Source organism: Tasmannia lanceolata, unplaced genomic scaffold (assembly GCF_043159265.1).
Source record: "Tasmannia lanceolata isolate RefF3 unplaced genomic scaffold, GAP_Taslan_0.1 ptg000007l, whole genome shotgun sequence".
Lineage (NCBI taxonomy): Eukaryota > Viridiplantae > Streptophyta > Magnoliopsida > Canellales > Winteraceae > Tasmannia > Tasmannia lanceolata.
The window spans coordinates 18520881-18536931 of NW_027518684.1; the positions used below are offsets into that span (position 1 = coordinate 18520881).

Here is a 16051-nt window from a genome sequence, read left to right on the forward strand (position 1 = left end):
TTCTCTTTTTTTTTTCCTAACGAAATCCCATTTTGCTAGCAGCCCTCGCTAATTAGAAAAATAGTTATTTAGTTGCGATAATGGCAAATAAAATGATACCACTTGATTCTCAACAATAAAGAAGCGCTCTCTTGTGATTAGAGGAGTACCAAACCAGATTAACTCGAATTTCAGGTGTCCATTCGTGTTGGAGTGGTAATGGCTATAAATAAACTTATATTATAAGGTATTCAAAGGTTACTTTATGAGGTATCGCATTGGCTGACCAAGCCTCTATATACACCATCTCCTATGTTGTGTGACTCATCCTACTTATTTATTTCATAAGACCCCATATAGATAGGGTGTTTCTAAGAAATCATTTCCTTACGATCATCCTAATCATTCAATCCGTAGAAGTCTAGTTTCTAGCCGTTCATTCTAAAACTCCACAAATCAACACATATCATAATCCTATGGAGATGATTTCTTAGGAACATCCTACCTATGTTACTGTCGTAAGATTTGAAATAACTTTCAGTAGCCAAGTGAAAGTTCCCTTGGGTGCGAATATCAATCCCCAACTCCCCAAGAAAATAGTACTTTTTGTATTGGTTTGAAATGAAAGGATAGTTTAGTAAACCTAGAATGATATAAGCAGACAAGAGTCAATGATTTTGCTGTGTAAACTCTGACGGTCAAAAGTAAAGAAATTAAGACAGCCTTTTTATTTTCCGATCCTTCCTCGTCCCTTCAACAGCGAGAGTTTCTGATCTTCCTCTGTTTGATTCTCTTCCATAATAAAAATATATATAAACAAAAGCAAAAATTCATATACGACAATAAAATGATCTCTTCGAAGAGAATCCTTCCTTTTTCCGAAGGAAATCCGATCGTTTTCCAGCTGGAATCCTTCAGATTGCAGAAAAAAATCAGTAGATTTCCGGCCATTTCTACTGTTTGAACAGAGAAAAATCTCTTGCCTAATAGTTGTGACGCGAGAGAGAGAGAGAGAGAGAGAGGGAGGGAGGGAGAATCCGGAGATTTTGGTTTGACGTTTTGAAACCCTAGGGTGACAGAAATCTCCGTCATTTTCCTGCCAGATCTATCACATTACGAGAAAAATCTCTTCTAGTAGTAAAACTATTAGTTGTGATAAGAGTTTTTGGTTTGACGCTTCGGAACCCTAGGGTAACAGAAATCTCCGTCATTTTCCTGCCAGATCCGTCACATTACGAGAAAAATCTCTTCTAGTAGTAAATTTATTAGTTGTGATAAGAGTTTTTGGTTTGACGCTTCGAAACCCTCGCTGACAGAAATTTCCGTCATTTTCCTGCCGGGATCCGTCACATTACGAGCAGATCCGTTGGTTTTTTCCGATTTTCCGGCTTAAGAATCTGCTATATTGTACAATATCAGTAAAAGGAAGTGTGTTTTGAAATATCTCGTAGCAGTAGGAAAGAATTTTCAGTATTTTACGTGACGAATCTCTTATTTTCCACCTGATTTCCGTCATTTCCGGAGTTTTTTTACGGTGTCCTGCAATGGAATAAAGACTTGTGAGAACTGACTAAAATTTTCTACGTTTTTCGTTTGAAGATTCAAATCTCTGCTCTGCAAAAAGTTCAGTCATTCTTCTCGTCGAATCCATCATTAGCCGCGAGTTTCTTTTCAGATTCAAAATCTCGCGCAATTTTACTGGTTGAAGATCTGTTGTATTGTAAGACATTGTGCGGAAATTTTTGTCTTTTCTCACGCCAACAGACAGCAGTAAGGGAAGAGTTCTAGAAATTTCGAAAATGCTGTCCTGAAAAAAAAAAAATCATCAGCAAAGCTCTGGCAATTAACAAAGCTGAGTCATTAAAAGAGATTTGAAAGAGATCGGAAGGTAAAGAGAAGGATTAGAGGATTTTGAAAAAGACAATAATCTGTTTTTTCAGTTTAAAGAGAGCTTGAAGTTTAATTGAAGAAATTCCTGGTATTAGAGTTCTAAAACCAGTAAAATAGTGTTTTGGCGCTTTTATGGAGGTTCTGTACAGGTAATGGCGATTTTGGTGGGTGATAAAGCCAGTGAGAATTGGAGGAGAGCTTCTTTTGAGGATATTCCTGGTTCTACTGGTAAAACTAAAAATCCACCAGGTTTTGGAGATATCTGAATAGGCAGTTTTGAGTTAAATAGCGGCTTTGGTTGCTTTTGTTAATGAAGAAAATTAAGAAACTTTTCCTTCTTTGAGGGGAATCATTAATGGAGTGGGGATATCACATTTCTGTTGTTGGACGGATTCTTAACACCTCACGGGTTTAATGGGTATATTGAAGAAGTTCCAAAAAGTTCCCTTGAAGTCAATGGTAGTTTTAGATAATAGGCAGAGAGGGGTTTTGAAGTCTTTTGGTTTTCGGGAAGAAGAAATTGAAGATACTTGAAGGTTTGTTTCGTAGCCCTCTTTTTTTTGCTCCTCATTTTACTTGATTTAAATCACGCTTTAACAGTTTGATATTTAGCTTCCCGTACTGTCTTTCACTCAGGTACAAATCCACTGTACTAATCGTTTTTGCAATGCAGGAACAGTTTTGTGATCAAAGAGACAACTGTTTTTCTGCACAGGAGTTTATAAAAATTGTGGCAATAAGGTATTTGCTGGTTGGTTTGGAGAAGAGTGGATTGACACTTGAACAGAGGTCCTTGGCTTTGAGCAGGAGAGTTTTAGATGGCAGAAGATGCAGAAGAAATGTGGTCATTGGCCTTGACCCCAACATGGTCTGTTGCTGTTGTATTGACAATCTTTGTCGCTGTTTCCTTGTTTGTGGAACGCTCTATTCATCGTTTAAGTTCTGTAAGTAGCTTCAGAATTTAACTGCCATTTCTTTTGCCTGCTCTAATTGGTTGTACTCTTTTGCTTTATCTATTTGAAGGATATGTGAATACTTAATCTTTCACCCTTTAAAGAGTTACATAAAAAATTTTGCTTTCTTCGAATCTGAAGAGATATAAATTTTCTTGCTTACTTTGAATTTGACATTCAAGAAGAAGAACCATGATTGCAAAATTAGGATGTTGTTCATTTGACTGACAGTTATTGTAGGAGGGGAGTTGAGTTTATGGTAGAGTTCTGTTACGTGTGCAACGGTTATTTCAGAATGGACCTGTTGTTGTGATACCTCAGGTTGGACCTAATGTTTGGTAATGTCTTAGTCCATTTTCAGCGGCCTCGTGTGATAGCTGGTCAAAGTAGATAGGTTAAGGGGCAATTTATGATCACAAGTTGTTGACCTTTCCCAAATAACAAAAACCTCTAGTTTCAATTGCAGGTGAGTTTTAAAGTCTACCATGCTATGTGCAATTTGACTAGGACTAGCTCTGTGACTGTGATGCCAAGTCTTATTTACCAGTTTATATTGTTGAACGAAACTTAGTAGCATGTTTTGGCTTCAAGGTTTTCATCAAGTCACCGGCCATGCTTTCTCACCTACTGACTTCATTCTATTCCCATGCTTGCCACCAACTATCTCTGCCATGATGATTCAATGGGAAGTACCTTTAACTCAATTGATTGTGCACTATTAATAGATGTCATCATTTCCCACTCTGGACTTAAATTATTTTAAAGTATAAAGACAACTATGTGCAATACAAGCTGTTACGTCACTACCAATGCCCTATAGATGTTCTTCAAATCGGATGCTGCCTCCACCTTATGTAATTTTCTTGCCATAAATGCGAGCATTTGTATTGCATTCGCCCAGCACCAATGTAGCATATGTCCATGTTGAGCCATCTGATCTACAAGTAGTACCTGATGGAAGACGCCCTTCCGAAAGGGTTCCAAACCCTATTAACCAAAACAACTCATACTTTAGGCGCTTGGCCCGGGGAATTGGATTGATCCCAATATTGTGGTTGCCTCAGTCGATGGGTCATCGGATCACACACATAACACAAAGTGCCCGGTCATTGCTTTCGAGGACTGTTCCCTGATGGCTCGCTGCACCAGAGCTTCTCCCTTATATATGGCCCGGTTGACTAAACCTGACTCATGCACTAATGGATAGCCCCTTTCTACTAACGTAAAGGAGTTACTGAAGGAAAAAAACTGAAAATATGGTAAAAAGAAACAAAAATTGGGTACCTCATTCGAATCGCAACTTTGCCTCGGGGTGTAGAATGTAATGGAAAGCCCAATGTATGAGATCTTGCTCAAAAGCTTGATGAGAAGTCGTCTTTAATAACCTCCAATTGGGGTTTTTGAAAACTTAGGAAATCTCAAATATATGCAAAATACAGGTTTTTGATGTGTTTTAAACCCTTCCTTTCGACTGTGAATGCTATATGAACTTGTCATATTTACCCTCCAGTTAGAGTTTTGGAAACTTAGAAAATCTCAAATATATTCAAAAGAGTAGTTTTTGATGTGTTTTAACCCTCCCATTTGACTGGGAATGGTATATTAAATTAAAAGCCCCTCAACAAATATAAAACATTCGCATTTGAGAGGCAAGATGGGGAAAAACCAAAAAAATGCCATAATTGGTTTTTTCCATGTGTTTTTGTCGATTATGGCCAGAACGGGGTGTTCCAGATAGAATCTCCAAAATTCTGGAATCTGTCTAGAATATAGGAATTTTCAAGATTCCAACCAAAAAGTTTTTCAACTTGGCTTGTTTTTCAGAATTCATTTCGAAACAAAATGTTCATAAATTCCTACCGGAACAGAATAAAATTAACTAAAGTGACTAAGGTCTCCATGCTTTCATCTTTGGAGTTATGTTCTATTTTGTTGTCTCTTCAAAGAAGTTCCCAATGTTCTCTTAGGCCTTTCCATATTTCTCATGTAAATTTTGTTCATAATATCGTGGGAGAATGATTGAATGCTTTTTATTCTTTCTCGGAGGACAATTTGTATAGACACACAACTTGTTTGTTATTGGTAGATTTATAAAAGCATGGATGGGGATACAACTTGTTTACCATTTGGTTCTTCTACAAGTAGCTTGACTGAGAAGAATAAAGAAATCTGAAATAAAGAAATTCCTCCATGGAAGCATTTTTCCTTTTCTTTTTTTCCCCTCAAAACAAAGAAAGAATAATGAAAGCCAAAAAACAAGAAATGATACATTTACTTTTCTACTCAGTTGGATTAGACTAAAGAGGCGCAGAACTTTCACTTGGTGTACGGGTATAATATGTGCTCGGAAAAGGAAGAGTTCATTGATCACCTTTTCTTACATTGTTCAGTGGCTTCCTTCATTTGGTTAGTTTACGAGTGTTTCGACATTCATTGGGTCTCATCGGAATCAGTTTTGGGTCTTAAAAAAATTGAGGTTTGGGCTCCCTGGGCGTGATTCTTATGGAACTTCATTCCATTCGCTGTTATGTGGGAGCTTTGGAAGGAAAGAAACCAGCGCACGTTTGAGGATTGATGCGGTTGGGGGCAATGATGCACAAAGAATTCCAGGGATATAGTGGACTACATTCTTAGGAATTGGAAGACTGTCATGATGGGTGGAATTCCTAAGATGATGAAATCTCCTAGATGGCAACCCCCTCCTCCTCTTGTTATCGTCAACGTTGACAGTTGCTCCCTTGGCAACCCCCAGTTAGTTGGCTTTGGAGGAGTGTGTAGAAACAGCAAGTGTTTCATTCTTCACTCTAGTCTGGTCCCATTGGTACTACGGATTTGTCAGAGGCCGAGACTCTTGCTCTTCATGTGGGCATTAGCATCTTCAACCAAATGGAATTGCCGCTGTTTGTGAAATGTGACTCATCTAACATCGTGTCTTGGGCTAACAACAAATGCATTTTGGACTCTATGTCATAGTTGATCACCTTCAAATATTTAATGATTTTCGTAGCTTTTTTTTCCAAAAGATAGTTGAAAGTTTGAATCCGGTGGTGTCACTGTACATATTTTTTTGATTTTTTTGATTGGGCAGTGATAAATCGACCCCCATATAGGGCAGTGCTTAGAGAGAGAATGGTGGGGGTCGATTTATCACTGCCCTTTTGATTTAATTCAAATCCAGACTGGAAAAATATCATGAATAATTTTCTTTTCTGAATTTTTTACTTGGTCCCACAAGACAAATCTAATCTAGTTAGATTAATACTACTGAATCAATTTATAAAAAAATTGGCACTGAACAGGCTTCAATTTTCTTCTAGTGATAGCTTACTATGGTTAATATTTTCAGTGGTTGCAGAAAACTAATCGAAAACCATTATTTGAGGCGCTGGAGAAAATGAAAGAAGGTAAGTTTCATTGATATTTAGAAAGCTTTTTAAGATTCTTCAAAATTTAAAATTTTCCTATGTTGCACCGATAAAAAAGGGTTCCTGGTAAGAAAAGGAACTGTCTTAATTATTTTAATGGTGGAATCCTTTCACTGCAGTTTCTTGATATTGGCGTACCATTCTATTTGACCCATTTCTTTTGTTTCCGTGCTGCAGAACTTATGCTGCTAGGATTTATATCGCTCCTTCTCACGGCCACCTCAAGCTTGATTTCAAATATTTGCATTGAAACAAAGTTTTATAATATGAACTTCTCTCCATGTACAAGGTCTGAGGTTGAAGTTACTACGGCAGATGAAAAAAGGCCACCTCAGGACCGTAAATTGTTGATGGGTCCAGTCCTTCATCACTCATTTAGGAGGGTGTTGGATGGTCTGAATCAGAATACATGTAAAGAGGCATGTAATTAAACTCATGAAAAATACTGACTTACGTGGTCTGCTATAATGATCCTGCTTATATAATTGATATTAAAACTCCATTCTATTCATAAAATTTTGACAATATGTGCTTTTATTTGGTCACCTGCAAGAATTGTTTGTTACTTGAGAATTATCTCTGTGAATTCTATATTCTCAGGAGCTGCCTTGATGTTTTATTTGGCCCATTTGAAATTTGATCTGATGTGCAGGGTCGTGAGCCATTTGTTTCATATGAAGGTCTGGAGCAGCTCCATCGGTTCATTTTTATCATGGCAATAACTCATGTATCTTACAGCTGCTTAACAATGCTTTTGGCGATTGTAAAGGTTAGGAAGTCTAAATGGCATTTCTCTTGCTCCAAGTTTATGTCAAATTTTCTTACTTAATGATTTTCCCTGGGAAATTCAAATCATTATGATCACCAGTTCTTTTAAAATATGTAATAGTGAAGATGCCTACTAATTACAAATGTATTGTGTATTGCGGGAAGATCCATACTTGGAGGAGATGGGAGGATGAGGCTCACATGGACCGACATGATTCATTGAGTGGTAAGCTCTTTAGTGGTGTATGTTGAATAACACTGAACATTAATAAAATGATGATCCCGTGAAAATGCAAATTCATAAGTGGATGATAAATATTAGAAATTCATTTGTTATAACCAATCATACGTGGCTTCATTTATTCATGCTCCTTTGTATTATTCGGATACTAGGTATAGGGCATATAGAATTCTGAATGGCGTGGGACCTTCTAATCCTGGTTTTAATTAACAATCTAAGCTATTCAATTCAATGTGGAGGCAAGCTCATTGATTTGCACAAGTCCTTCTGGTATATTTAAATCTGTCCACATTTTGGAAAAATAATGTGCTTTTTTTAAAAGCATCTCCCTCCTATATTTATTTCTATAATTTTATGATATCAAAAGGAACAGACTCCCCTGCAAATGCAAGATTAGCATTTGAGCTACTGTATTAGTTCACCTGACTCTATATGAGCAGCATCATTAGTTCTTCATTATTTGACTTGTTCTCTTTTCACGGTGGCATTTATTACTTTTGTACTGATGATGCCTTGTGCTAAAAACGTTTTACCTAATCCACAAAAATATGTATGTGCATGTGTAAGTTGTAACCCAGTTCTTACTAGTGAAAATGGCACACATCTATTTGCTTGTATGTATGAAAATGAGTATGTCGACAATTACATCATTATGTCAATGCAGTTTTAATTGATGCTAATGTTTTCCATCTTATCAGTTTTATGTGTTTACCCGGAAATTTAATCTAATAAATTCAAATATGCAATGATCTTGTGAAACAACCAATTACTCCAAAAGCTTAAGCTGTTGGAGTTGGTGTTATACATTTATACTTTAACAGATCTTTAGACATATGGAATATTAGATAGGGATGTAGAGATGATGTCATCGGCTACAACAATCTTTCCCTGCGATAGTATTCCAACTAAACGCATGATCAACCGAGCACCACACCAATCCAAACTGCATGGAAATTTTACTAAATTTCCCAAACCAAGCTTGTGGAGATTGATTTTGGTAATGTATTTGAATATATGTGTAGTGTGGGGTCAATAGGGATTGACATAACTCCTAGTGTTTCTCCTCTATTGACGTCATCTTCTTTTCCTTCTTCCTCCTTTATCCTCCTATTTTCGCATGGTATCGGAGCCATACTGATTCCTTAGGGCACCTACATGATTTTTTTTCTTTTCTTATTTGCCCCTACATGATTTTTTTCTTCTTTTCTTATTTCCTTTAAAACAGGGTAACAACTAGTCTCTTGTGCTGATCGGAATCAAGGTTTCAGGTTTCAGTTGTGACAGAAATGGCAACGTGCCGGTATCATATGGAAATTTTGATGGGAATACTGTAAAAATCATAGAAACGGGTGGAAACATAAGCAAATAATGGACATTTAAGATGGAACTTCAGAAAGTGCTAGAACAAGTACAAATACACTCGAAAACCATTACATGACAGAAAAAAAACAGTCATAATGGTTTATCAACATCTAGTGATATGCTGTCGCACTTGTGTAATAATTCAACACAAACCATATTTCATATGTATCCCTATATACAATAGACAGTGTCTTGCTTTTATACCAAGTAACAGTAGATAGGATGTAGAGAGAGAGAGAGCAGAATGGAGAAGATGAGAGAAGTTAGCTGGTCGAATAGCCCTCTTCATGTTTTTATATCGTTAAATAAATTCAAAAAGGACAATTATGCCACAATAGCATACACAAATAACTACTATACCCCTATGATATAGATTATCAACATCAAAATGATAAACTAGACTGTTTAAAATGGTTACTTACACCATATAGTATTTATTCCATAGCTGGTGTCATTGTTGTGCAATTTTATGAATGAACATCATTATCTGTCGTTGATTTCCCTTTCCTTGTTGTTGATATTTGTTCAAAACATATGTTTAATATTGTGTTGTTACAGAGGTTACAAAAGCGTTAACACTAAGAAGGCAATCAACGTTTGTGAAATTTCATACATCAAATCCTGGGAGCAGAAACAGATTCCTTGTTTGGGTGGTAGGTGTATAAATTATTACCTTGCTTTTCTTATACTTCTCTTTTCCTATAATTTTGTTTCTAAATGATAAAATAAATGAACCTCGGGCTTCTTCATAGTATAGTTTGGATTTTTGTTGCTTGGTTTTGAACTTTCATTGGGAATAGCATAAGAAATAGCTTTCGTGCTAAATAGGAGTGTCTGATAGTCTAGACCAGTGTTTAAAAGCGCAGATTTGACGCGGAACACTGCCAAGAAAAATCCTTACCGACTCGGTACGGATGCGGCCAAGAATGCGATTGACGCAGTTGATACGGTTATAACTCGGGAGAGTCAAAGGAGTTTTTATTGACTCTGTAGGGCAAAATGCAAAATGCGGATGTGGTGCAACGTGGAGTGCGGCCAAGGTAAAAGGGAGTCGACTCGAGCGAGTTCCGAGTCGAGTCAACGAGTTTTTAAACCCTGGTCTAGACCCTAGGTGTGTTTGATAGCCTAGACAATTCAGATTTTAATAAGTTTTCCACTGACCTAACTGGTTTGAAGTTTGATTCTAGTAAATTTTCTCTTGTGGGTGTAGACCGGGCACATCACCCCATGCATTTCCTCCCAATCTGAAGTACGAAATCTCTCCAAATCCACAATTCAAAACCCATCATTGTTTAAAGTGTGAAATTTAAGAATCGATACTTGAAATATCTTTATTTTTTTTGAAAGAAATACTTTTATGAGCTCTTTAATAGTATCCAATATTTACCATTAAAAAAAATAGTATCCAATATTAACCAGCATATCGTATCAACTTTCGATTAATTTTGCAAATTTGTAAGTTCTTTGTTTCACGTTGACTCGTTCTTTCAGATGGATTTTCATTTTATTTTAACATGAACACAAGTGATGTCAGCATGGAAAAAAATACAGCTTTGGTGATTTAATTTTCACATTCATTTAGTTTAGCACGGTGATTACGATAACAATTGCCATTTTTTTCTGAATCCCTTTTAAAAAGGAAAAAAATTTAGAAAACAAGGGAAGCTGTGGAAATCCTAATCTCATACATTTTCTGTTACTCACCATTTTAGTTTTCTGGAAACAATTGCTTTGGAATGTTAAGTTCAGTTGATAGTTGATATTGATGGTTTTCTTATTGTACTCTTATGTTGCAGACTTGTTTCTTCCGCCAATTTGGTCAGTCAGTGGTGCGTGGTGACTATCTTACACTCCGTTTGGGTTTCATTACGGTATGCAATGACATGGGTGATCGCAGGCTTTCTTCTATCTTTATACTTTATGTAATAATTTGTTTGTGATATTGAACAATTGTGATTACATGTCAGCATATTGGGTTTTCCATGGTCAGTATGTTTGACACAATAGCCACATTTGATATTGCCAATCATGTTTATTACATGCATATACCTAGAGGTAGTTCCTTATTTCCAGTGGGGACTTCTTTGGCAAATTATGCTCATCAAATTACTTCATGAATTTGTATATTATGATGTTAGGTTAGAGTTTTATTATCTAACCTTATTGATACTTCTATGTCTTGTTTATGAACTGCAGAACCACCACCTTACGTTAAGATACGATTTTCACAGCTATATGATTCGTTCTATGGAAGAAGAATTCAAAATGATAGTTGGTGTGAGGTGAGCTACAAATTTGTTAAAAATTGCTAATTACCCCGACATTCAACAATATGGCATTATTCCTCTACTACCTATTAAGTTTCTTTGTATTCTTCTGAGATCTGAAATTATGGTTACCACTATCATTTGATGGTTTGTGTGGAAAACTATTTGTGTGTATATTGTATTGTGACCCCTATGGCTTCCAAAATTAAGTTTTCTTTTTATAGTACGGAAAATTGAATGTGCTTTCTTAACATTCTCTAGTGTATGAATCATTGATAGATGTAGCTTATTGTATTGCATACTATAATGGTATTTATGTCCATTGCTAATCTTTGTACTTCTTTGGCTCTTCTGTTCCTCAGAGGCTTCATGGCATTGAAATAATCTTCTTCTTCCTTCTCTTTTTCTTGGTAAGGAACATTTGATGCAAAATAGAGAGAGACATGAGAACAACATCAATTGTTCACTGTCCAAATTGCTGTCAGTTGATGGAGAGGGAGGAGAAAGCGGGAGAAAGGAATGAATGGGCCCCCTATCATGCCCTTATTAATATAATTGCTTTCAAAATTGCTTTCAAAACCATCACTTTCAGTTCCTTAGTGACCGTTGATGACCCGCCTTCTTGTACGTATTACTTACACAACTGACTCGCTTACATTAAGACCAAGAAGATTACTGCCCGAAAAGACCACGTGCATCAACTCGAACATGGGGTAAACTTGGACTCAGATAGGATAGAATTGTGTGTGTTGGGCCCTTCGAGTTTCCATATTTTGGCCGAGTTCCCCATACCATAGCCCCATATTAACCACTCAACATCGGAGCAGTTGAAGATCTAAGGTCAGGGAGGCAGGGGTATCTTCTATCTGCTTCTCTATGGAGAGTGAATTGGCTCAGGATATATTGCTTTACATCTAGATGTACTTATTCACCTCTATATCTTCTGATGCATCAAGGATTTAGTTGTTGCTATCTATAATAAGCCTGGGAAATTATTTGAAATAAAAATAGGTTTCGTTTATTTACTTCACTACCTATATAACAAAATGTGGTCTGACGCGAGAATAGGTCGTTCTATTTCCAAATTTGACTCAATTAAGTTAGTTAGAACTTTCCAATTTACTAAAAAGCGGAACTTGGACTTAGTACATAGAGCCTGTTTCAACTGAGTCAACTCATCTGTGTCATGAGTGAAATTGGTGATGTTTCAAGTTAATCAGCAAATTTCTGAGCTTAGCCTACCCACACTATGAGTTTGTGCTTAAGATTTTCACTTTAAAATACATTGAGGAGGGAGAGCCTATTAGTACTTGTGTAGTTGTGCTTGCAAATTGGGTTATCTGACATTCTTGTTTTGTTGAATTCATTGCAGTGGACCATTGTGGGGATTTGTTGTTGCTTTCATGTTGTTTAACATAAAGGGTGAGACATGTTTCAAAATTTATCTCATGCACCTGGCTACATGATGCTTTAGTTATTAGAAACCTTTTCTTTTTGTTGTTTAGATCTGCTTGTGTACTGCATGTTGTAAATTTGATCACACCAAGGCTGCTGCTTTCTTCAGTTAACCATCAGATTCTATTTCATGATGCAGGATCTAATCTCTATTTCTGGATAGCCATCATACCCATTGCTGTAAGTTGTTATTCTGATACATTGCTCGTATTCCTCGAATGTAAATTGGACACAAACATGTTTATCAGCATCCATCTAGGTAACAAACAGTCCCAGTATTATAGAAAATCTATCGAACAAAATTATACGAATAAAAATAGATTTATTTTAGTATAAGGGTTCTTGAAGGAAAATAGAAACGCATATCTAAAACTATAATCCATTACAAAAAGAAAAAAATAGAAAAAAATAGAACCATGTCCATCCTGATTAATAAATGTCTGTCCATACTCCATACATATCCACGCTCAAAAATCTGAACAAGATGTCCTTGTTACATATGTTTCTTATTATAAATAAGATTATGAGGCTGGACTTTCTGCTAATGCAGCTTGTTCTTCTAGTGGGTACAAAGCTTCAGCATATAATTGCAACTCTGGCATTGGAGAATGCTGGCATTACTGGATTCTTCCCAGAGGCAAAGATAAAGCCTCGAGATGACCTTTTCTGGTTTAAGAAACCAGAACTAATGTTGCTCGTTATTCATTTTATTCTTTTCCAGGTTGGTTATTTTTTTGCTTGGTTTGATGTGGAAATAAAGTATGTGTTCTTGTCTCTGTCAATAGATCTACCCGAACTAATTTAATGCCTATTTCTTTTTTGCTGTGAACATCTGCAGAATGCATTTGAGCTGGCTTCATTTTTCTGGTTCTGGGTACTTTCTTGGCCACAGTTTGGTTTCCATGTTTGGAATTTAGAGATGATTTTTTTTTTCTGAAAGGACTGTACTTCAATAGTAAATCTTGAGAAAACTTGAAATCAACTTGTGGATTGTGAATTGGTCTGCATATCACCTGTGTTAATTTGGAAGTTTCTTTTTTTTTTTTTTTTACGAAACTTGTCTGCTTAGCTAAATTGAGGGGAAAACAGTAAATCAAAAATGGAAAAGAAATTATGGGATATAGGAAAAAGTAGAATGATTTACAGTTTCAACTACCCCCAATAGTAAAAACAAGAAGAAAAAAAACAATGGAAACCGAAAAATGGAATATTGGTTCCTATTTTTCAATTGTTGATACTAAATAAACTTGGCCAAGTTGTGAAACAATTGTGTGAGTCCTCAACAAGCTGACTTTATGTAGGACTCAGCCAATTTTCTTGAAGTTCCTTAAGATATAAAACTTATTCAAACTCATTGCTAAGCCCCTGGTCAAAATGAATGACTCAGCTGGGTACCATATTATTCAATTCCAAACATTGACTTGTAATGTGTTCTTTGAGCTGACTGTTTTGTTTGATTTATTTGCAGTGGCAGTTTGGTTACAACTCGTGCTTTATTAGAAGCCATTTGCTTGTATACGTAAGGCTGATTTTTGGGTACGTATAATACCAATGCTCATTATCATAAAGGTTTCGGATAATTTTTAATTACGAGAATTAGTTCCGAAATCTCTTCTCAATTGGTCGGCATCTCATTCTGTCATCTGAATTTTCAGGTTTGCTGGACAGTTCCTCTGCAGCTACAGCACCTTGCCACTATATGCGTTGGTTACTCAGGTACTGTCATGATACACCAATTTTTTTATTGACTTGGATCATGAACACTATTCATTTTTGGGTCTAAATTGAAAAATTCGGAGGAAAACACCCCTCAGAAGCTTCTTGGAACTCTGAAAGATCATTGTTCGATTTTATTACCTGTTAGCTGAGTACCCTGTTTGTCATTCTCTAAGATTCCTTTCCAAAGAAGCATGAGAAGAATTTTTTATCGCAGATCCCTCTAGCTGTACATGTTGCCCTGGTTGTGTGATCAGAACCTTGTAACCATTCCTCTAGTAGGTCCCAAAATGGTTAGGCAGACTCCATATAAGAAATTCATCTAGAAGATGATCCTAATTCTCCAATTATTGGCTTGCAAATGGACAGCTAAAATAAGATGTCTAACAAACAGTTCACATTCAATGGGGAAAGGCCGACCCATTGGGTTGTTGGGTATCTGATCCGTGCAATTCTTTTGCCATTGCCATCCAGTGTGCGCCATCGGATGAATAATTACAGTCACCGTGCACAAGCCTTGTAACTGGGATGCCTTTCTTTCACCTAATTTTGACTTTCAGCAAATCTTCCTCAAGAGAACAGAAAGTAAAAACTAACTTTTCCTGAATTCAACATTTTCACCAATTTCTCTTTCATATTTTCTGACTAATTCATCCAATTTCTGCATCACCAAAACAAATGAACTATACCATTTGATCCCTCTTTCAGTCCATACTGAAATAAAATGCATCTTGGAGGGATTTGACTGTAAATCAATTCATCCTTCTGAACTTATTCCCACTTTATTTTATTTTTATTCTGGATCTTCTATTAACTACACAAATGGGCATTTTGGATCATACATTGCTGAGTTGATCTTGCTAAATTGGTCCAGTTTTTAAATCATGTCTTGTGATCTATAAATCCTTTTTAAATATCCAAAGCTTATACACGGCCGATTTTTCCGTAAAAAAACAACTATTATTCTATTTGCCACAGATGGGAACGAATTACAAAGCCGCACTGATTCCTCAGAGGATTCGAGAGATGATCCACGGATGGGGAAAGGAGACGAGGAGAAGGCGGAGGCATGGAGGCATAACTGACGATTCAACTATACGTACAGAGACTAGCACAATATGCTCCCTTGAAGATTCCGAAGAGAAGTTGCTCGAAGATCCCACTATTGATACATGCGTCCAGATAGAGCTACACCCAACTTCCACAACTACTTCTAATGAGAATTCAAGTAGGATCCGCACGCCTTTCTTTCAGAGATCGGCATCTCTTTCTTCCACAACTCCCTCCAGTCATCACAGAATCACAATGCCGAGATCCGCCTCAATGCACCGATGAGAAGATAAAAGAAAGAAGTGAGTTTCTCCTGTTAATTTTTGTTATTGAATTTGATTTTGTTCATGTTTCTCCATAATGTATATAGGAATTGGTATATGCAGTTGATCATCACGAGACCTCACAGTTAAAGAAATCAATAGAGGTTAACACGAGCACTAATGTTAGTGTTTCTCAGTATACACACAAGAATAGTATACTGATATGAAAATAGCTTCTTCTGTGTCGGAATCCTTGTGTTTTAATCAAGTGTTTTTCATCATGGGTGGCACCATAGCATTCAAATCACTGATACCATGATCCTAACCGTCCAATTTGAGTACTATTCTGTGTAAATCTCCTTCCACAAGATGTGAGGATCTTTGAATCATGATTCAATCGATGGATGAAACAGGATTTTACACTCTTTCATAAGACTGCCTTACTCTCCGTGTACCTGATAAGATCAAAATCCTTTGATAGGTGCGGCAAATCAAAAGTCCGGGCCAAATGCTGTTGAGAGTACTTTGATGGGATGATCCTAGGCCTAGATCCATCAAGCCTCATGTAGGGTTCCACCATGACCGTTGATTTTTGTTCTTTATCTTACACATGAGAAGTCCGTTGGAGAATGGGACCAAGACCATATGGGTCCTCATCGTGAAGGGACTTCAGGCCTTGTTT

General features: G+C 36.7%; 1 protein-coding gene across 3 annotated transcripts; it reads left to right on the forward strand.

The window, feature by feature from the left end:
* Positions 1-634: 634 nt before the first annotated feature.
* Positions 635-15540, forward strand: LOC143882181 (MLO-like protein 14). Of its 3 annotated transcripts, XM_077385641.1 has the most exons (17): positions 635-2405; positions 2543-2813; positions 6169-6226; positions 6425-6666; positions 6900-7016; positions 7181-7241; positions 9177-9271; positions 10415-10489; positions 10815-10900; positions 12258-12307; positions 12480-12520; positions 12891-13061; positions 13179-13214; positions 13809-13876; positions 13996-14056; positions 15035-15408; positions 15493-15540. In XM_077385641.1, exons 2-16 carry the CDS (start codon positions 2688-2690, stop codon positions 15389-15391), a joined length of 1644 nt encoding a protein of 547 aa, XP_077241756.1. In that variant the 5' UTR covers positions 635-2405; positions 2543-2687; the 3' UTR covers positions 15392-15408; positions 15493-15540. The 3 variants fall into 3 exon arrangements, with proteins under 3 accessions (XP_077241756.1, XP_077241755.1, XP_077241757.1); XM_077385640.1 differs by having other exon boundaries at positions 636-2405; positions 15035-15540; XM_077385642.1 differs by having other exon boundaries at positions 636-2405; positions 2549-2813; positions 15035-15540.
* Positions 15541-16051: the final 511 nt, after the last annotated feature.